The sequence below is a fragment of the Hevea brasiliensis genome, chromosome 18 (genome assembly GCF_030052815.1).
Source record: "Hevea brasiliensis isolate MT/VB/25A 57/8 chromosome 18, ASM3005281v1, whole genome shotgun sequence".
NCBI classification, from domain to species: Eukaryota; Viridiplantae; Streptophyta; class Magnoliopsida; order Malpighiales; family Euphorbiaceae; genus Hevea; species Hevea brasiliensis.
In genome coordinates this window covers 45585755-45609855 of record NC_079510.1, presented here as the reverse complement: position 1 = coordinate 45609855, position 24101 = coordinate 45585755, and the positions used below count along the sequence as shown (strand labels likewise).

The 24101-nt window shown below is 32.6% G+C and overlaps 1 protein-coding gene across 1 annotated transcript; it reads left to right on the top strand.

The window, feature by feature from the left end:
* The first annotated feature begins 20777 nt into the window (after positions 1–20777).
* On the top strand, positions 20778–23653 carry LOC110642126 (3-oxoacyl-[acyl-carrier-protein] synthase I, chloroplastic-like). Its single transcript, XM_058140579.1, has 4 exons — positions 20778–20798; positions 22957–23085; positions 23169–23478; positions 23628–23653. The coding sequence occupies exons 1-4, from the start codon at positions 20778–20780 to the stop codon at positions 23651–23653; spliced, it is 486 nt and encodes a 161-aa protein (XP_057996562.1).
* Positions 23654–24101: the final 448 nt, after the last annotated feature.

The window sequence follows — 24101 nt, the reverse complement described above, 5'->3', positions numbered from 1 at the left end:
TGGTTTTTGATGTTTTAATTCAGTTTGATTAATTTCTTGATACTTATTGTTGAAATAATTTTACGTGGTAATTATTATTATTATTATTATTATTATTATTATTATTATTATTATTCTTTCTGTCTCATTATAATAGGTGATTTTAAAAAAATATTATCTTATTTTATTTATTTTAAAAAATAAAAAAAAAATATTAATTATTTTTTCAATTTTATCGTTACCTATTATTATATTCAATGTATTTATTTTTTTAATACTTTTTTATATTCCAATGATAGTATAAGAATATTTTAGTAAATTACTAATTTTTTTATAAAAATAATATTATCTAATTATTTTCTTAATTACTGTAAAAAAACTTAAAAATTATTGAAATGAGACGGATGGGATATAAAACATAAATTACCATTTAACAAATTTAATATATCTTTGGGTGCCATTATAAAAAAAAAATTAACTTATATAAAGATGACCTTAACAACCATCAGATTATATATATAATATAATTATTTTGTATAAGTCTTAATATAAATATTTAATCTAATAACTATTTATAATATTTTCATATGAGATCAAATTTCTATTAAATACATCCTATATCTTTTAACTATTTCTTAATTATTATATAATTGCAAACATAAGTTACATATATAATTAAATATTAAGTAAGTTACTTATATAATTAAAGATACCTGTAATTAAGTATAATACATTCATAAGTAAAATTATTATGAAAATGTAGAAGAATAAAATATAATATCAAATTATATATAGTCTAAATTATAACATATTTAATATAATAATTAAAAATATATATAATAATTTTGATTGCATAAAATATAAAGTATTTACATTGATAATATATATATATATATATACACACGCGCATACAAAATTGATTTTCAATTTGATTTTAATTCTATGTAGATTTGGTACAGTTTTTAGCAAATAACTATAATTAAATTAGATAATAAAATAAATTTAATTTAATATAATTTTAATCAATTTAGTTATAATTTTTCGATTTAAATTGAAATTCTAAAAATGGTGTATACTCTTACAAGTGAATGTATATGAGGAATTGTTGCCTATCAATGTTTTTTATTTTTACGGACTTTTATTTTTTAAAAAATGTAAAAAATAATCCTTGAAAATAAAATTTCTCAACTGAGATAGAATAAGATTAGGAACATTTAAAATTAACACAGTGTATACGCTAAATTATATATGAACAATTTTTTTATCATTAAAAAAATAAAAACAAAGATGTTATGCAAAAAAAGTTATATTAAATTAAAATTAATAAATTAAGGCACAAAATCTTTAATATTTTAATAGAAAATGACACATACCTAATAAACCGAAAGAGTAAAAAATCAAATAGAGATTCACAAACGTTAGAAAATTAAATTATGTAAACTTGCAAAAGATTAGAATGGAAATTGAATAAATGTAATGAAACGAAATATACAAAGAGGTTAATTAATTTCATTTTAATTAAGAGTTTTTACCCAAATAAAAAGTTAATAAATGTAAACTTTTTAAAATATATATATAATGCATCAAACTATTCTCATCACCATCAAACCCTTCATCTTTTTATGGTTTTAAAGGCTATGCAGTATATCTGTAGTGCATCATCCAACTTCAAGGACCAGTCCTTCCTTGAGTGGCTTATTGTCTTCTCTAAAATTCTTTTCAACTCCCTATTTGAAATTTCAACTTGTTCGTTGGTTTGTGGGTGGTACAGTGTTGCTGTCTTATGTGTCACCTCGTATGTCTTTAAGAGTCCTTCGAATTGTCGATTGCAAAAGTGACTTTCTCCATCACTAATTATGGCTCTTGGAGTGCCAAACCTTGTGAAAATAAAAGTTTTGGGGAACTTTATTACCACTCTTGCATTGTTGGTTAGTGATGCTATTGCCTTTACCCATTTTGACACATGGTGGGCATAAACTAAGATGTATTTGTTTCCATATGATGATGGAAATGGTCCCATAAAATTTATTCCCTACACATCAAAGAGTTCTACATTTAGTGTTTCATGCAAGGACATCTCATTCATTCTTGAGATATTTTTGGTCTTTTAGCATTGATCGCATGTGATACAAAATTCCTTGTACAATGAAACAAGGATGGCCAATAGAAACCTGACTGCATTACTTTGGCAGTTGTCTTTGATGTGCTGAAATGCCTCTTGCATGGAAAAGAATGGCAATGCTTGGGAATACTTTGACTTCCTCTCTTGAAATGCATCTTCTTATTAAGCCATCATTACACTTTTTATATAAAAAGGGTTCTTCCTATATGTAGTCTTAAACATCAAACAAAAACTTTTTCTTTTGTTAATCAGGTAGTTCTAGTGGTAGACCCACAGACAAAATAGTTGACAATGTCTGCATATCATGGAGGTTGAGTTATGGATACAAGGTGCTTATATGGAAATGAATCATCTATAGGTATCTCTTCTTATGGATCTCCCCTTTCTTATTGTCTTTGTCTCAAAAGGTGGTCAGCTATTACATTTTTTGTTCCCTTTTTATCTTTTATTTCTGGGTCAAATTCTTGCAGGAAAAGGATCTTGCAGATTTGCCTTACTTTTGCTTCTTTCTTGTTTAGGAGGTATAGAAGGGCTGCATGATCAGTAAAGACAATAACTTTTGACCCTACGATGTAGGATCAAAACTTGTCAATTGTGAAGACAATAGCTAGGAACTCCTTTTCTGTAGTGGCATAGTTGACTTAGGCATCATCAAACATCTTATTGGCATAGTAAGTAGTGTGACTCCTTTATCTTTTCTTTGTCCTAAGACAACTCTTATTACATAGTCATTTGCATCGCACATTATTTCAAATGGGAGGTTCTAATTTAGAGGTTGCATAATTGGTGCCAAAATTAATGATTCTTTTATCTTGCAAAAAGAAGTAAGACAATTTTTATCAAAATTAAAGGTCACATCTTGGTTTAATAAATTTGTTAAAAGCTTAACTATTTTGGAGAAATCCTTGATGAACCAGCGATAAAAGTCAGCATGTCCCAAAAAGCTTTGCACTCCCTTGATTGATGTGGGTGGTGGCATTTTCTCGATGACTTCTATTTTTGCCTTACCCACCTCGATGCCTCTTTCTGATACCATGCGACCAAGTACAATACCCTCGCAAACCATGAAATGACATTTTTCTCAATTGAGAATTTGATTCCTCACATCTCTATAATACTTTGGAAAGGTTAGTCAAATAATCATCGAAAGTCTTGCGATAGACAAAAATTATCTACAAATACTTCCATAATATTTTTAATGAAATCAACAAATATAGCTATAATGCATGTCACTCCTTATCCCTTGTAAGGCATGACATGTTCCTGTAGCATACCTAATTGTTTGCTGGTCTTTCAACCACCACAAGTACACGGATCGCTAAAAAGTAATAAAGTGATGAGTAGAGCATCGTTCCCACGATGATCGTGTTGAGTACCAAACTATAGTGATTTTAATTATCTAGTTGATCGAATTGTAGAGAAATAATAATTATATCTAAATTGAAAGAAATAAAATCTAAATAATTACCTAAAATAAAATACTAATGGACAAAGGTATTATAGAGCTAGGGGTTCACACTTCAATCAATTATAGAATCAATCTGATTCATTCAATAAATGGGAGATTATTACTTTGATGGAAATTAATCCTAAGTTATCTTAAGTCCTCTCTCAAGGCACTCAAGGTGTATTTTAATTAACATAAATCCTACTGTCATGGTGATTAAATGAATTAAAACCCTTTAAGATCTTTGATTAATTTTAGAACTCTACAAAGGTCATCAACCTATCTTTAGGTCAGATTTCCTAGGTTCAAAATCCCGATTTTCTAATATTAATCTTCACCTTTCAGTTCTTCAATTAATATCTGTAATCAATACTAAGTGGATACCAACACATAACATGCATTAAGATCACAAGAAATTGAATCAAAGAATAAAATACACAATATATTAAATAAAATCAAACTGGATGAGTGCTACACCTTAACCCTATAATAAAGGACCTACTCACCCATGGTGGTGAGTTTTACAATCAAGTTTATAAAAAGATAAAGAGAATACATGAGAAGAAAATAGAGTGAAAGAACTCAGAAAGAGAGTTGCAGCCTTAGACTTTTGAAACTTCAGCTGAAAATCCCTTAGAGAAATCTTGCAGATCTTGTTTCCTCCCTTGCCTCCCTTAAAGTTGATGTGCATCATTTAATGTAAATTGGCTCCCTTTGAATGTAAATTCTATTATTGGATGTAAATTATCTTCTCCCCTCAATTCTTGACTTGTTACATTTATATCTGATGTAAAAACCCTAATTTCAGAGTCCTATAAGCATTAGGAGTCTATCCGGGTCAAGTTAGAAGTAAGAAAAGTCGTATCATAATTACTGTCAGAGGACTTTACATGGGCCGTGTAGTAATACATGCCCCGTGTAACTTTCTGCCACTTTTGTTTTTCGAGTTTTCTTTGTCTAGAAGGTTGCACGGGGTCCAGGAAGTTACACGGGGTGGGTTACACGGCCCGTGTACTGCTTCTGGCCCTGTATTCTTCACGTTTTGACCTCTAGATCTCTTCCAAACTCATATTTGATTCTAGAACCACATAAAAACACCTGATAAAATATAAAAATCAATAAATTAAGTTAGATTAACATGTTTTTTAAAATAATAATGAAAACATATAAAAATAAATATAAAAGGATACTAAATGCTAACAAAATGCAATGCATGTTAAGCTTAAATGTCTATATAATTTGATGCAATCCAATACCCCCAAACTCAAACATTTGCTTGTCCTCAAGCAAATTAAAACTTTATAAAAACTCATTGGGGTACTTAGAAACATAACAAAAAACTTAACTTGCACATAATTAGACACTTTTCAACCTTCATACCAATTCCCACTCTTAAGGCATAGAGACCTCAATAGTTACCCGCTAGAACCTCATCCCCTTCATGGTGTTTCAACTAATTATTCCTCTATACAAGGCCATTAATAAGACACAATTAACCTATTTTATTGGGATAAACTTGAGAAACACTTACTCCTCCAAATCTACCTCTATTGTGGATAATTATGATGAAGTAACTCAATTCCAACTCCATAGGCATATCTCAATTTTCTATCTTCACTAATGTAGCATACACTTTTCAAAAGAACAAAAGGTCTTTAAAAGGGTTGTAATGGGGCTAAAGGGATAATGACTGGGTTGCCAATGAAAGGTTTTTAGGGAATGCAAATATGAGGATAGCATGTATGCATAAAATAACAAGTAAACTAAGTTTATTCTATTGATTTTATATGGAGAGGAGGGGCTTTTAGTTTTTTATAGTGCCAAGCATGCTTCCATGATACTTATCTTGGGACTTCTTTTTTTTTTTTTTAATTTATGTCCTTTTTGTCCTCTTCCCCAAACTCATTGCTTTTGTTGGGTTCGAAAGGTAAATTTTTCTTTGATTTCAATTACACACTTGCACTCTTTCTTGAGTTCTATATCCTCTCTCCATTTTTTTTATTGCACTTAATATACTTTTTACTTATGCATTTAGCCTCTTAAAAAGGGTAGGATAGATGTTGAGGTTAGGGGCTAAGTAAATAATATGGGTAAGCAATAAATTCTAAGCGATAGATATAGGTTTCAAATTGGCTACAAGGGATATATATTTTAATTAAGGGTGGCTAAGGCTTAGTGAGGTTATATTAAAGAATGCCTTAATCATCTCTTCATCAAGCATATACCAGGATTTAGCCTTGATAGGTCCAAGAGACATGTTCTAGAACTGGTGAGACATTTTTAGGTTTGTTTGTATTTCAAAAAATTTCTCCTAATTTTACAAGTTCAATGTGATAAATTAATGGCTATGAAGGGGTTTAACTAGTTTAACTCCACTTAGGTGATTAAATTCTTCACAAATAACATATTGAAGCCTTAGTTACATTCATTCCTCTTTCCTTGAGAGTCCAATTATTAGCTCATCAAGGTTTTAGTTATACTTCTAAATTAAAAGCTTTTTGAAAAAGTCCAAAATTTTCAAAATTTGCAAAAATTTTCTAGATTTTTGACACACAAATATAATATAAACATAATAAGGTGATGAAATGCAATATATAAATGCAATGCATGAAATGCACCCCTAAACTCAAATTTGACATTATCCTCAATGTCATCAAGATAGCACAATCAAGTTAAGAGCAATATCATAATTATAATAATATGGAAAAGCTAATGGATATAGAATACTCCCCTTTGTAGCGTGCCTTCCCTCAAAGATTTGTATGCTTAGTCTCCATTGCTCTTTCAAGTGTTTCTTGAACTTACAAAGTGAACAAACATCGAAATTAAGTTTGGAAGGGTGATAAACAAAAGAAATAAAAAAAAATCCAAATATTAAATTTAAAACTTGGGTTGCCTCCCAAGAAGCGCTAATTTAAGGTCATTAGCTTGACCCCTTTTAGAATTGCTAATCAAAGAGCGGTTTTCGCCCATAGTAGTTATCATGTAATACCACATATGGGTCTTGATTTGTGGCACCCTCACGATTGGCAAGACCTAAAATAGTGTTGCACATAGCATTAGCAACACATAGTTTAGAGTTATATGCTTGAGAAGAGGACTGTTTTAGCTCATGGAGGACATATGATGATGTAAAAGGTGTCCATGATAGAAAAGGGTCTTCTGGTGGTGCATGTGTAAACATCATTAATGAGCTCAAGTTGATAGTCTTGTCAATTTCTTCATCTACCACCTTCACCTCTTATCTATCTTCATGTAAACACTCTTCTAATGACCCTCCAACAATAAAGGAGTTGTTTTCTTCAACTTTAGGTACAATTTCTTCTTCAAGTAACTCCTGCTCTTGTGTTAACTCTACTAGTAAGCCATCTTCAAAGGAATTTTGTTCTTCAGGCTCAACTTCTTCTACAGGTTCAAATTCCCATGAAGCTTCTTCATTCTCCCAACTTTGTTCATTTATTTCCTCCTCATAGAGTGATAGCTCATTGTTCATCATAAGGTTGTCAAAATTTTCTAATGGAGCTATTGCCTCTTCAAGTCCCACTCCCTTATCTAATTGCAGCTCAAATGGTTAATGTGAAATATTATGTTGATAGATGTCTACAGGGTATTGGTGACTCCAACCCTGCAGTGAACGATCCCAATGCTAATAGTAATCAAAATCTGCCATGTTATTCAACAAGTGAATGGCATCCTCATGGTTTCTTTGAAGAACATGACCACCGGTAGCCCAAGCTCTATAATCTACTCAATTCCTTGTCACTTCATCCAGACCATTGTAGAAATTGAGAGTGAGTTCATAATTTGAAAGGCTATGATTGGCAAATTGCTTTACCAATTTATTGAATCTTCTCCAAGCATTATAAAATGGTTCATTGTGTTGTTGAATAAAACTTGTGAAGACTTGTTGATGAAACATCTCAATGTACCTCACAAGAAAAATAAGCAAAAATAAAATTAGATAAGAAATAAACTATATAAAAAAATAAGAATGTTTAGAGTAACTAAATCACTAATCACTCAATATCAAGCATCGATCCTAGGCAATGGCTCCAAAAACTTGTTTGCTGGTCCTTCAACCATCGCAAGTGCACGAATCGCTAACAAGTAATAAAGTAATGAGTAGAGCATCGTTCCCATGAGGATAGTGTTGAGTACCAAACTATAGTGATTTTAATTATTTAGACGATCGAATTATAGAGAAATAATAATTATATCTAAATTGAAAGAAATAAAATCTAAATAATTATCTAAAATAAAATACTAATGAACAAAGGCATTCTAGAGCTAGGGGTTCACACTTCAATCAATTATAAAATCAATCTGATTCATTCAATAAATGGGAGATTATTACTTTGATGGAAATTAATCCTAAGTTATCTTAAGTCCTCTCTTAAGGCACTCAATGTGTATTTTAATTAACATAAACCTTACTATCATGGTGATTAAATTAATTAAAACCCTTTAAGATCTTTGATTAATTTTGAAACTCCACAAAGGTCATCAGCCTATATCTAGGTCAGATTTCCTAGGTTCAAAATTCAGATTTTCTAATATTAATCTTCACCTTTCGGTCATTAAATTAATATCTTTAATCAATACTAAGTGGGTATCAATACATAGCATGTATTAAGATCACAAGAAATTGAATCAAAGAATAAAATACCAATGTATTAAATAAAATCAAACCAGATCCATAATGAAATTGAGTGCTATACCTTAAACCTAGAATAAAGGACCTACTCACCCATGACGAGTTTTACAATCAAGTTTATAAAAAGATAAAGAGAAGACATGAGAAGAAAATAAAGTGAAAGAACCCAGAAAGAGAGTTGCAGCCTTGGACTTTTGGAACTTCAGCTGAAAATCCCTTAGAGAAATCTTACAGATCTTGTTTCCTCCCTTGCCTCCCTTGAAGTTGATGTGCATCCCTGAATGTAAATCGGCTCCCTTTGAATGTAAATTCTGTTCTTGGATGTAAATTCTCTTCTCTCGTTAATTCCTAACTTGTTATATTTATATTTGATGTAAAAACCCTAATTTCAGAGTCTTATAAGCATTAGGAGTCCATCCAGATCGAGTTGGAAGTAAGAAAAATCGTATCAGAATTGATGTCAAGGGACTTTACATGGGCCATGTAATCATACACGCCTGTGTAACTTTCTGCCACTTTTGTTTTTCAAGTTTTCTTTGTTCAGAAGATTGCACGGGGTCTAGGAAGTTACACCGGGTGGGTTACACGGCTCATGTACTGCTTCTGGCCCTGTATTATTCACGTTTTGACCTCCAGATCTCTTCCAAACTCATCTTTGATTCTAGAACCACATAAAAACACCTGATAAAATATAAAAATCAATGAATTAAGTTGGATTAACATGTTTTCTAAAATAATAATGAAAACATATAAAAATAAACATAAAAGGATACTAAATGCTAACAAAATGCAATGCATGTTAACCTTAAATGTATATATAATTTGATGCAATCACTAATGAATTACTGAACTACACCTACCGATAACCCATTATATATGCTACAAGAAATTTTGAACAAATCATAGCTTTTTATCTTATCATTATTTTTGCGGAAAACTGCGTGGTGATAGTTAAAACTTTAACAAAACCCAAATATATAACCTTATTGAAAGCATAATATAAGTCAAGTCAAAGATTTTCTTCAATCCATTCACAACATAAATTTTTTTTTACATTTACATTAGTCTCGAAAGGAAATACAAATATTTACAATTCAAAATGTTATAGCAATGTAATGTTTTTTAATACAAACTGCTCAATGTTCGCACATTCATACATATAGTTATAAAATACATCAAAAGGAAATTACAGAGGTATACCTACTACATATACCCACAGTTAATACAAAATGCTGCTTCTAAGTCTCTCACTCGGCAGCCTTCTCCTTTCTCTTACATGCGACAGCATAAATAAGCTATCGCTGAATATATCACTCAGTGGTGCACAACTAAAAATTTTAAAACTTAAAATAAAGCATAACTTGTCAAAATATAATAAATCATATTTTTCCATAATCATAAAAATATCACAATAATTTCTATGTCCATAACTACCATTTATTGAAATCACCCTTCAATTAAGAAATCATAATTCATAAATCATAAATTACAAATCATAAGTGTTGCCAACAATAATACACAGTTTAAACTATGACACAAAATTTCACGATCAATGCCGTGTTGTACACTACGACAAGGCAAATCAACCTCACTAACCGTTATTAATGAGGGAAGGGCTAGCTAGCTAATGAGTACTCATATAATCTCACCCCATTAATCCTTATTAATGGGGGACATAATCATAATCAAATATCAAACCCCAAGTAGTCGTTACGGTTGAGGAGTTTCGAAAGGGACTGTCATACTAACTGTGGTTTCAAAATAATTTTCAAAAGTTTCCCAATCAACAATCATATTTGCAAACCAATAAACACATTCAAATCATCATAAAATCCACATAGAGGTGGTAACACCCCAATTTCTTAAATGCAAGAGAAAAACCATATCTCATTCAAATTAAACTCATTCAAAGCAAACTCATTCAAATAAACTCATTTCAATCAATTTACAAGTTTAAAAATAAAGAAAAAGATTAGTTGTGCGTAAACTTTCAATAATTCTCCTTCCTCGTTACTTACTTCTCCTTGTATGTCCCAACTTCTTTTTCTACTAAAAACATACTAATAGAATACCTCAATACTCATCTTAATTGCTGCCAAGTACTCATTACATGAATGTATAATGCATCCCAAGTTAGCTTTGCAAACTTTAAAGAGTTTTGGACAGCTTGGTGCCCTAATATTTGAACCCAATTTTTACCTAGTTTCAATCATAATTTGATGAGGTGTTCTTCATAAAAACTGTTCATCTAGGTCTTAACTTTATTTTTCTTTTTAAATCACCTAATTTGAAGCTTTGTAACTCAAGTTATGATTAAATTACTAGTTATTGTTCACGTGGTCTAGGTTCTAGCAGATTCATCAACCCAACTTTGCTCAGCAATTTGATTGAGTTAAGTCTATAATTTGGCCTAAAGTTCTGCATCTGAAATGTTCTACTCTGTTTTAGGTTTCCATCGGTTCAAAAATCAACTAATTTAGAGTTTTCTAGAGTGAGTTATGACAATTCAAAGTTTACTATTCACGTGTACCAATTATGTAGCTTCTAGGTTCTGGTAGATTGGTTGACCCAACTTTGCTCATCAATTTGGTTGAGTTAAGTTCATGATTTGATCTTAAGTTCTTCATATGAAATGTTCTACTTTGTTTTAGGTTTCCATCGATTAAAGAATAGCCTAATTTAGAGTTTTCTAGAGTGAGTTATGACAATTCAAAATTTACTGTTCACGTGATCATACTGTCAGTGTCCAGAATTCCACCTCCAGGTTCAAGGCTCATTTAAGTAGCTTATGGTCATTTTCTGGGCAAGGTATCTTCATGAAAATTCTATCTCTATGTTTTATGTTTCATTTTCAATTGATTTCACACTAATTGAAATTGTGTAGCTCAACTTATGAGTTGCCAAACATACTGGACACAGTGTCTATAAATTCTGCCCTAAGGTTCAACTGTCACCTCCCTTAATTACTTTCACTATCTAACTTCAATACATGGTCAAACTATTTCAAATGATCACTAATTGACCTTAACCACCTCATTTGAGTATCATATCAACAAATTCCAAATTTGCATGCAAAACCTTAATCTCCATAATCACATCTCATGCAACTTATACCAAATCAACATATCCATCACCTATACATATCTAATACCATTTCTAAGTAATTTTGATATCAATTAAACTCATCATACTCATACATCAAGGCTGCCAAATTTCACCTTCCCTAAATACTTATCATTTTCTTAAATTTTTATGGAAATTCAACTCAATTCCACATGCTTTAAAAGATGAAGGAAGAGAGCTAAGTAGAACTTGTACTAACCAATATCAAATCAAAATTAATTCACCCCAAATGGCTATAATTTGATATTAATACATCCTTAGCACTTTATTTTCCAAAACTCCCAAATTTTCCAAAACCCTAGTTTGCAAATTCCCCATTTCCTACCATTTCATTACTTCCATTCATCTTATACATGCCAATTCACACTCAAGGAACATCAAATGACCATAAATTGCCATTATAAACACTAATTACACTTCATACAATAAAAGCCCTAATTTCCCATGAACCCTAATTTTCAATTTTCCAATTTATGCAAATCCCATGCAATTCCACTACCCTAAACATGTATACCACTTCAATTAAACTTGAATTCATCATCAATTTAACTAAAACACATCAAACCCTAAGTTTTCTCTAAGTTGGTCAAAAATTCCCCTCTACATAAATGCATGATTCTCATACTTTCTCATGTAATTTCATCACAATCTAACTTGATTCAAAGCTTGTATAACTAATTGTCGCATGGTATTCTGCGGTTACCTGGACGAACACTCACCGAAATGGGAAAGAGTGAGGAGTCGCCACTTTAATTTTGAGGGAAATTAAAGGAAACCATTTGTACACAAAAAAAAAGATGAATTAAAAGAAACCACTTCGAAAATAGAGATTCTAGGTTCGGGGTCCATATACGGGCGGGAAAGGTGTTAGGCACCCCGCCTCGTCCCTCTATGAGGGTAAACAGATTTAACATTATGCTCTTTACAAATTAAAATCGGAAGTTGGGGGGGGGGGTTAGAATGATGGTGTTAATCCCTTTGATAAAAGAGAATATTTGATTTTTCACTGTTTCAGGTTACCCAGATACATAAGTACATGAGACGACCCTTAGTGAGTTGATGTTGCGCAGTGATTTTGGTTTAGAGGATTACTTTGCGTATTGTGTTATTTTAGTTTGGATTTGAGAGAATCCGAGTAAAAACCTCTCCCGATCTCTAGGGGGAATCTGTTTAAAGTTTGAGTGAGGAATCTCAGATAAGAACTCTCCTCCGATCTCCACACATTTATTAAAAATTTTGGTTGAGAATCGGATAAGAACTCTCCTCCGATCTCTTTAAGTATTTATTAAAATTTTGATTGAGAATTGGATAAGAACTCTCCTCCGATCTCTTTAAGTATTTATTAAAATTTTGATTGAGAATCGGATAAGAACTCTCCTCCGATCTCTTTAAATATGCAATTTTAAAGTTTTAATGAAAGATCTCGGATAAGAATTCTCCTCCGATCTCCTGTTTTTTGTTTGAATGAGGATCGGGTAAGAACTCTCCCCCGACCTCTTAAAATTTAATTACGATCATATATCGTAAGAACCTTAGACTAAGGGTTCTGGCATTCGAAGACGCTGAGAACCCGAACAAGGCTTCTGTTAACCCATTGATACCTTACAACTAGGGAAGGGATACCAGACTGAATTTTTACCTATCTCCTTTGTGACTGCCTTACTAGTACCTTTTGACAGATAAGGTTCAATCTCTTTCATTTACTAGTTTGGTACCTTGATCCCCCACTATACCAGGTTATTTCCTGATTTTGTTTAGTGGTTTGACTTTATAACTTTTCCTCCGATTTATTATTCAAAATTTTATTATTTTAAAAAAACTCTCGTGTTAAGATACAACTACCAACATTTTATCAAACTACCCACACATTACCCGTAACCAGAGCAACTACATTTGAAGGCAATAAAGGCTTAGAACAAATAAATAACATGAACTGATGAACAAAAAGGTAGACTCAAGAGAATAACCACCTTCGTGGGGATCTTTAACATAACATAAACTTGATGAAAATTACGAGCATGAAAACAAAGAAAATAAAAAAATGAGCACTTGATAAAGCAACGGTCTAGACGCTCACCTGTGGGGGGTTGAATCTATTAAACTAACTATGAAGTCATAAATATTTGTAGAGCTGCGTGCTAATATCCTGTGGATTAATGCTTGCCTTGAAATAAAGAATACCAAGTTAGAATGCAATCGAGCCAAAGTAACAGTAACTGGGTTAGAATGAGATTGAGCTTGGAAAATAAAAGGTGGATATAAAGATGATGAAGAAGAAACTGAAACTGAAAGGTGGTGTCGCAGAGTAATGAACAAACTAAAAATGAAGAGTTTCAGCGTCCAACACTCCTTCAATGGAAATACTTTAGAAAACTAGTTTCTGAAGTTTTTCTATTTTAAAAGCTTAAAAATAGCAGAGTAGCAAGACTGAATTAAGTTTCATAGCCTTTCCACTATAATCACCACCCCTTTTTTCTGTTCTCTCCCTTCAACAGTATTGCATGCAGGTATTTATAGGGAACGGGTGCTCCCAATGAAGGGTCAGGATTTCCTCTGAGGGAGATGGAAGGTTTGGATTTTAAAGGACATAATCTGATGCCTGAGAATTGAAGAGAATCAAAATGGACGGCTGAGATCCTATTCAGAATATTTGTCCTTTCTCTTTTCTAATCCAACAGTTCAAAATCTTCTTGTCAAGGGAGATCCGAGGGCTGGGAATAAAAAGCACCGGTCTTGTCGTCTTCTCTTTAATCCAAGGGCTCCGAGCTTGTCCTTACAAGTAAGATCAACGGCGGAGATCGAGATGTACAAGACTGTCATGACATGTCCTGGCACCTGTCAGCAATGTGGGCGATTCTGCAAATGAGGCGTGCGGTGAAGATTTGATCTCGTCTGGAACGCTTTAACTACCTCGGCTCTGATTATGAAGATAGTTATTGGAAGTTGTCTCATTCTCTCCTGGCTTTTTGATCTCCCATTCCTTCCGATCTTTCTATTATGACCCTTTTTCGATCTCCAGTACCAGGCCCTTCTCCCGATCTCCCCCATTCCAGAACCTTCCTCTCTATCCGAACTGCTTCAGTCAAAGCATTTAATCCTTCGATTACCGATGCATCCGCTTCAATTTCCGCTAGTAATAAATGCTCAGACCCCCCCTATATATATGCCTCAACGGGGAATTTCTCCCACATTTCATTCCTTCCTATTTTCATTTCTCTCTTCTTCTGTTCTAGCTTTTCCGGTAACATTATGGCCATGGTGACTGCTTTTGATCTTTTTTCGACTATTCTCTTTGCTCCCCAACTGAAAATTTACGACCCCAGTGATCGGAAAATCATGATAACCACATCTGATGACAATGAGAGAACCGGACTAATTTACCGCTCAAGATTGAAAACATCGATCGCACCGATCTCGAGTCGATCTACCGATATAATTGGTGAACCGATTTCAGGCGAGAAGATTGCTAATTTCCCTCTTAACATCGGTGACTGCCTCTTGAAGTTCACTTGGCTCCTCACTACATCGGGCGTCCTAACTGCAGCTCGATTCTGGTCGATGACATCGACGATGACTCCTCATCATCATGAGAGTCATAGTCACTCCATCTGAGCTATACATCTATCCGATGCCTATGGCTGGCTTTCTGATCAGACACATCATTTGATTCAGCCATGAGGCTAGGCTTTGACATAGGTCCTTACTAGGTAGAATGTACTGCCGATCTCTAGAGATCGCCCAAATGATGTAATCCGACCTTTAAAGGTTCTTAATGATGTAATCCGATCTCTTGAGATCGCCCAAATGATGTAATCTGACCTTTAAAGGATGTAATCCTATCTCTTGAGATCGCCCAAATGATGTAATCTACTCTTTTGGAAATGAAATTTTATTTTGACAATTATCATTTTATTATTATTGCATTGGTTATTTTCTGATATCTAATGTGCATATTCGATCTGATTCCTAGCCGATCTGTAATTCTGAAATCTACTTTAATTCACCGATCTTTAACCGGCCGATCTCCCCTTATTTATTTATAGAGTTTCTGGAATGTTCTTGCGACGTGTCAGAAAAGCTGGCGAATTCTACTAACCGATATGCCGGTTGGGACACTGTGAGCATTGAATGCTCAGATGAGTATAAATAGGAGAAGGGTCAGTCAGTTGCTCCTTTATGTTATTTTCAGCACTTCGCGAGCGGTTCCAAAATTCTTTCGTTTCTTCAAGTTCTTCTGGCACCGATCACACTCCGGTAAGGACTTTAATCCTTTTCTTACTTAAACCTTTTTATGTCTTTGAAAATGAGCGGCGCCGAGGGTCAGAGAGCGGTGAGCCCCCCTTCTGTCCTGTCTCGTGGTCGTCGGATGAAGTTGAAGTGGTCGGACCAGGTGGGCGATCTGAACCTCCTACGACCTCCATTTCAGGCCGTGGTCAAGCGGCACCCTCAAGACGAACGCATTTCTCAGGGAGAGAAAACCTTCCCGTGGATGAGTTGCCGTCAATCCTCCAAGAAACCTATCTACGATCGATTAGGCAAGAATACAACCTTCGGATCGACTCATACGAGCTTATCAGATGTCATAGCGATCTCCGAGCCAATCATTTCTTTGAAGAAAATGATGTGATAATGATATATGAAGAGCAATTAAAAGCCGGGCTGCGGTTTTCTCTTGATAACTTCTTCAAGGACATTCTGAAATTCCACCAAGTATGTATAGCCCAAGTACATCCGAATTCATGGTGAATTCTAGTGGCTTTCAGAGGAGCTAAGAAGCTCGAGCCCACAACAAAGGTTTTTGCCGAGCTGCATAGACTTACTCATCGAAAGAATGACGAGTATTGGTTTTTTCAAGCCAAACTGCACTGTGGGCTTTTTACCGATCTCTCCTCTTCACTGAAAAATTAGAAGAATAGCTTCTTTATTCTGAGGAGCAAGATTCCGAACGGTTTTGAGGGTTTCCCACGTAGCTGGCTACATATGGGCCCATCAATTCCGAAGCATGTCGCCCTGAGTGGGAAAGAGGGTGCAATGGTAATGGAGCTAAAGGATCAGGCGGCCACTCAGAAGTTCTCCTATTTAGATGCGGTGATGGCCGAACTGCACCATTGGATGATGCAGCTGGTTACCGGCGAAGAACATGGGCTTCAACTCTCTAACCTTGGCCCTGGTACTTTCTACATCTTTGATCTCTGGGCCTTAGTGAACTCACTGACTTTTCTTTGTGCAGGTATGGCGGGCAGCGAGGCTTCCAAAGAGAGTCAAAAAGCGTAAGAGGGAGGTCTCCAAGAAAGTGCGAGAGATGAAGCGCGCCGAGGCCTCACAGACGCCAAGGCATGATTCAAGAGAGGTGCTGGGAGGCTCGTCCCGACCCTCGGGACCGTCGATCCCCAAAATAGAAGTAGTCCGGTCTCCTCCTCGATAAGAAGAACCACCGCCTCCACCTGCTCCTTCGAGTGTGGAAGGTGGTTCTTCTCAACCTACTATAAGGACCCTTTCCCGCAGCGCCTAGGTCCTCATTCATTCCTTGGAGAAGAACCGATCCATACGAGAGAATCCGAGCTTGGCAAAGGTTTTGGGAGCTTCCATATGCCTCTAGGAGGATCGGCACAGGCTGACCCCGGGCAACATCGATGATCTCCTGGCCCAGACGATGAGCTTGAGTGTGGAGAGCTTGGTGAACCAGCATATCATCAGGGAAAAGGCTCATCATTTGAGGCAGGAGATCTAGAAGGCAGGCCAGGATGCAGCTTCCGCTTGAGCCCAACTTTCATCCACCTGGGACTATATAGCTGAAATTGAAGGGCGGATGAAATTCTATGAGGATAAATTGGCCGAGCAAGCTCATGATCTTGAAGAAGCTCGGGCGCTCTGAGCTGCTGATGTCGCTCGCTTCACTGAAGAACTTAGAGCGAAAGAAGAAGAGGCAGTGACGAGGGAGGCCGGTGCTTACGTGAACGCCCACAGGGACTTTTTGGCCGAGCTTAAGAGGCGTTATCTTGAGGAGGACCTTTCTTGGATGGTGGATCTGGCTCCCCAAGACGAAGAGGAGAGCGAGGAGGAAGCTGAGGGAGATAGAGAGGGTGAGCGAAATGTAGAACAGGCTGAGGGTGATCCTCCAGCCGAATGACTTGTATTTTTTCTACTTTGAAATGAAATGAAATTTTCTCTTTTATTCAATGACTTGATGAGATCAGAAAGTATCTAAGTTGTACAAGCGCCTGATTATTTGAACATGTTAGAACATCAAACTTGAAAGCGATTATTAATCTATGTATGAGAGGTCGGAAAAACATTGTAAGCATGAGATCAGCCTAAGCTGAGAACAAACACCGAACGGAACTTAAGATTATTAAAATTGGAAACCTGATTTGAACACTTAAGATTGGACGCACTATTAAGCCGTATTGAAACCTTAACTTTATTAACAATTATCCACAATATTTATAAAAGGGAGATCAAAAATAAACTGGATGGCACGAAGACCTAATGTTGGTTTGATTTCGTTTGACGAGAGATCGGAAATGTGATTGACTGGCAAGGCGACTTGATAATTGGTTTGAGAGATCGGTAATGAATTGAACGACATGGAGACTTGGTGTTGGGGATCGATTTCAAAGTCTATTGATTTCGGGGATCGGCCAAAATATGGTGTCAACACTAATTAAGCAATAAAAGAAACTTACCTCAAGTGACCAACTTCACTATTCAATTCTCTTTCAATTTCTTATTTTTCTCTTGTTTCAATCTCTCACCCAAAACTAAATATCAAGTTTTCTTATAGTAGGTCATGGGATTTATGAGAAAATTCAAGGGAATCAAAAGCTTGGAAAGGGAATCAATGGTGAAAGAATGAAGAAGAATAGAGAAAGAGAGAGGGAGAGAAAGAGAGCGAGGGTGGCGGTACAAATGGGGGGGGGGGGAGAGGGTTTGTTTCCTTTATATATTTATCCAAATTTTGATTTATTTAATTAATTTTAATTGAGTTGTCCAAAGTCCATTGGTCCTAAAATTTTAATTGTCATAAAGATAATTAAACTTAAGTTTTTATTTCTTTTATTTTCTTTTTACATTTACACTTAATTTTCCTCAAAATTTATCCATAATTCAATAGTTTATTTTCATTTAATTTAATTGAAATTTTGATCAAAAATCAACTCTTGAAATGAATTGACCAAAATACCCCTTATCGAGTCATAATCCTTCTTTTTCATAATACCCGATGAGTCCTTAGGTCTTTGATTCACTTGAATTTTTATTATGTATATCTCAATTAATTTTCTTTTTATTTTTGGTCCTCAAGGTATTTTTGAATAGTACTAGTCACAGATAAAAAATGATATTATTTAGAACTCGGAGGTTCAGGGTGTTACAATGCATCTTTTGAAAAGTAGGAGGGGCATTGCATGCCAAAAGGCATTTTCCTATAGGCAAAAGTGCCATAAGAATATGTAAAAGTTATCTTTTCTTAGTCATCAGGATGGATTAAGATTTGAAAGTACCCCGAACACCAATCAAGGTAACAAAAGTATGAATGCTTAGCTAACCTTTCAAGCATTAAAGATAAATAATCTTTCCGGGTGGCACTATTTAGCTTTCTATGGTCAGTGCATATACACCACCTAGTGACTGTCCAAGTAGGAATTCATTCATTATTTTTGTTTTTTTTTATCACAGTTATTTCTGTTGGTAGTATGCCCTAGAGCGTATGTAACACCCCCTTTCCGATTTATAGTGAAACCGAGCAAATGAATGCCACATTCTATGCACGAAGCACCTAAACTTGTATTAGAACAAATTTTCTTTCTTAATCTTTACTTTTTATTTTTAGTCATAAATTTCAAATGGAAAAACTGTAAGAGTTTCCCCTAAACATTTAATATCCATCTGTTAATAACAATATTTATAATTTCTAATTTCAAACAATACTGACAATCCATTCTCATCATATTTGTATTCAATTTCATTCCTTCATCATAGGCAAATATTAACATAACATATATTCAGACATCCTTTAGTTAAATATATAAGCTTATAAACCTGTAAATGTAACAAAATATGTTTATACTTACATTTACAGTTGTCCAAAATAAATTTACATCATGTGTTTTTAGCACATGACAAATGGGCATGCAAAAATGAGTGACAAAATGCATCTAGTGTTGGTAGTGTATCTACCACAAAGTTCAAGTATAAGGTGACTTCGAACTTTCCTGCAGATTCACTCTCTCCTCTCCTGTCCGACTATCTACTCCTTACTTTTTGTACCTACGTGAGGAAAAACCTACGTGCTAAGCTTTAGAGCTTAGCGGTGTACTATTAATTTAAAAAAAGAAATAAAAGCAAAACTTGCATATATATTGTAAGAGATTTTATAAATAATGTTCAAAAATAAAGAAAATTCAAAATATCAAATCTATGACTATTTCCAAATACAAACATACTGAATCGATTAAATGATATAATGATTATATGAGATCTTTAAAGTTCAAGGTTTAACATAATTCTCATTATATTTGCGTACATTTTCTTAATCAAATCACATTTTAAGATTTGTTATATGCCCACAGTAATCTATGACAGAACTGTATGGACTAGATATGAGACTTCCAGTACTGAACATTCGATGTCTTTGACTGGTTTAACAATGGGCACTTGGCGCCTCTATATAACTGTCAACATAAACTCCCAGTATTGAACACTTGGTGTCTTTGACCGGTTCAGTAATGGGTACTCAGTGCCTCTATATAACTGTCAACATAGACTCTCGGTACTGAATACTCGGTGTTTCTGATCGGTTCAATAATGGGCACTCGGTGCCTCTATTTAACTATCAACATGAACCATAATAAAATTTGGCACTAAAAGCCATGGATAAAGAATCACTGACTGGGCACTCGGTGCCTCTAATAGACATTCATTAATTCAGTAACATAATTAATGTAGTAATGCTAATGATGTTCTCTATTAGCCCGCCAATCTATCCAAAACTATAATTCACTGTTTAGGTTTACTCGGGTTTAATAAGGTAATTATCATTTTCATATTTACATGATGTAATTAGAGATGGCAACGAGTCAAGTTTTTGCGGGTACCCAATCCGATCGAACCCTAATAAGATAGGTATGGGTAGTATATTATTGAGTTGGGAACGAGTTCAGGTTTGAAATTTAATACCCATGACGGATTCGGGTCGGGTTCATGTTTTATATGTTGGTTATCCGTTACCCGAACCTGTTTATATAAATATTTAATTAAATATAAACTATATGTTTTTTTAATAATATTTATAAATTTTTATATATTTTATTTTATATAAATAAATTTGAAATATTTTATGAAATTATTAAAATTTTAAAATATAAATTATTAATAAAAATAAATTTTTTATATAGATTATTAATTAAATATATAAAATTAAACGGGTTCAATTATTTTTCAGGTAATAACCGATGGATTTGGAATGGGTTCAGGTAGTTGAGAATAAATTTAATCGGGTTTGGGAAGAGTTCAGGTTTTGAGAATATTAATAGGGTTTGGGTTCGGGTAGGGTGATTTTCACAGGTACCCTACCTATTGCCATCTATAGATGTAATCAGCAATGCTTATATGCACATAAAGTTTTGCCATTACTATATTTTTATATCATATGCATTTAAATTTCATACATTTATATAAATTTTACACATATGATGACCATTGTCAAATTTCAACAAAAATCAGATTTTATACATTACTTTTCTCAAGCATTTTGACCTAATAATTGCAGGAAAACGATCTTTAGTGAAACTGTATTACCTTCTTTTGATATATATATATATATATAAAAAAAAAAGAATTACCTTCTTCAATTGTTTGCTATGAACTTTTATTTTGCTTTTAAGAGCAAGCAATTATTATTCAAATGGCAAATAATTTGTATTTAATTTCCCACATAGTTATTAGACTTATGCTATATTATTTATATGGTTTTGTGACTCTTATTATTACTATAGATTTTATTGTGAGTGCATAAATGTTGTATTTTTTGTCTATACTGTAGCATTATGAAAATTTTGAGAAATACACTGTAATTAAAGTTTTGAGAGTTTTAAATGATTATACATTTATCTTTTTCATTATAATTTTTTATTTTATTGTCTTGCTTGTAAATATAAATTTGATGTTCAAATCACATAAATCTTATATCTATTATTCTTCTCTTCTTTTTATCATGTGATTATTAGGTTATGTGTATGTTTTAAATTTATGTGTCTATTTTAACTTAGTTATCAAATTATAATTTTTATCAATTAAATCTCTTATTATTACTACTTTTAAGTAAAAATATTTTAAAAAAGTTTAAATGAATCTATTTTTATTAATAATAAATTCCATCTATTTTTACCTATTTATTTGTTTCGTTGATAATATTTTTAATTTACTTAATTTCAGTTACATTTAAATTCAAAATACTATAATTCTATACAATTAAACTAACAGTTTTATTTGACTATATAGTTATTTGGTGAATAATTAAAAAACCTAAATATTCATATTGATAAGTTTCAACTCAGTGATATTATGATATTTTTAAAATTATAAGTATTAAATTTGAGTCTCAATCAATCAAATACATATATATATAAAAGAAAACTATAACTTTAGAGATAAAAATATTATTTTTATCATTATGGCTATAATTTTATATAATGTAAAGTTTGTCAATTGGCAGTGTAAAATGATTTTAAGGCATTATTTAATTTGAAATGCTCTACTTTTTGATAAATATATTTTTTTAGTACACTTTTAGATTTTTTTTGGAGAAAATAATTCGCAATGAGGAAAATTCAAACTCAATTCTCATAAAATCATATTACTTTTAGAGTGATTTTTCTTTATTTTAAAGTATATATTTTTTTTAATTTTGTATAAACATAAGAATTGATGAAAAAAAATCATGTAAAATTCTAGTTTTCAAACTAAAGTTAAAAAAATTATTTATTTAAAATATATGATATAAATATATTTAGTATATAAATCAAAATTTCAGAAAAGTAAATTTACTTTTAAGTTATAAAAGATAATAATGTCAATAATTCCTATATGTTTTGTTAGGATTTATAGTTTGAAATAGTTTATTAGAAAAAAAAATTTAATCATTTTAGCTGAGATTCAAATATTTTATAATTTTAGGTGTTGATTATTTCATAAATAATTCTATTGTTATTATTTTAATACTAAATTTACACTCTTTTAATATATTTTTCTTCATATTTTCGTCTTTAACATATTTGATAAAATGCCTCAATGACTTTATACTCACATACCACAATTTATAAGCAATTACTGACATTTTTTTTTTAATAATATATAGTAAGTTATTGATCCATAAAGTATAATTAATCTAGTATTGAAACGATTATATTATAAAAACTTTTTAATGTAAGATATGTGCACCGGTAAATTTAGCTAGTGACTCCCAAGAGAATTAGGTGATGATTTATTTATATGAAATATTTTTATTAAATTAATTGTTTAGATATTTATTAAAATTCATATTACTTTTATATTTCAATTTATTGCATTTATATATATATATATATATTCGATGCCTCCAAATTTCCGACTAGGTTCGGTGGACAAATCCAGGAGTTTACTTCAGAAGGTTATATTGATGGGAAGAATGATAGGAGGCTTGATGATTGTTTGAGGTATTACATTGTCGCTGGTAAGAATTCGCTGGAACATGCGGATCTTGGAGGGGATAAAATATATAAGGTTTGTTGAATTTGGTTTTGAATTTAATTTATGTATACACTCTCATATATATGACCAAGCCACTTATTTTTTGTGCATTACAGATAGATAAGGAGCGTGCTGGTGTGCTTGTTGGAACAGGGATGGGCGGTCTTGCAGTTTTTGCAGATGGTGTTCATGTTCTAAAAGAAAAAGGACACAGGAAACTTTCTCCATTTTTCGTTCCTTGTGCTATTACAAATACGGGCTCTGCCTCGCTTGCTATGGAAATTGGTTTCATGGGTCCAAATTATTCAATTTCAACAGCTTGTGCTACCTCCAATTATTGTTTCTATGCTGCTGCCAATCACATTCGCCGTGGTGAGGCTGATTTGATGATTGCTGGTGGGTGTGAAGCTCCCGTCATTCCCATTGGTTTGAAATGTGATAATTTTATTTTTCTAACAATTATATATTGTGTGAGTATTAATTTAAATTTAATTTTCATGCATATTATTATGTTTAGTATAAATAATTTAATTTCACGCTTTATTGTAATTTTATTAAACTATATGTTCATATAGTAATGACATATAATAAAAATCAGTGAAACAATGCTATTAATACCATAGTAAATTGATTATTAAATTTATATAATTAAATTTGAGTTTCTCATGCATTATATATAATTAATATGATGCATTCACAATTATCAAATACATAAATTATGTTGTTTCACTTGTATCAGAGAATTAAATAAATTTGTAATTTTTATGTAAATTTCACTCATATCTTATAATTTTAGCCTTTATAATGACATTGTCCATTAAATTTTTTTATTTTAATTAATATAAAACTCCATAGACATCATTTTAATGAATGATCAAGTATCTTTTAACTTATTGTTGTTACTTTTTTTTTTATTAACATATTGACCTGACATTACTATAAAAAATAAAAATAGTCTAAATATTTATCATACCTTATTTTTTATCTGTCTCTCACCCTCTATTCTATTAGTCTATTTGTCATTGAGTTTTGAATGCTAAAACTGTTTT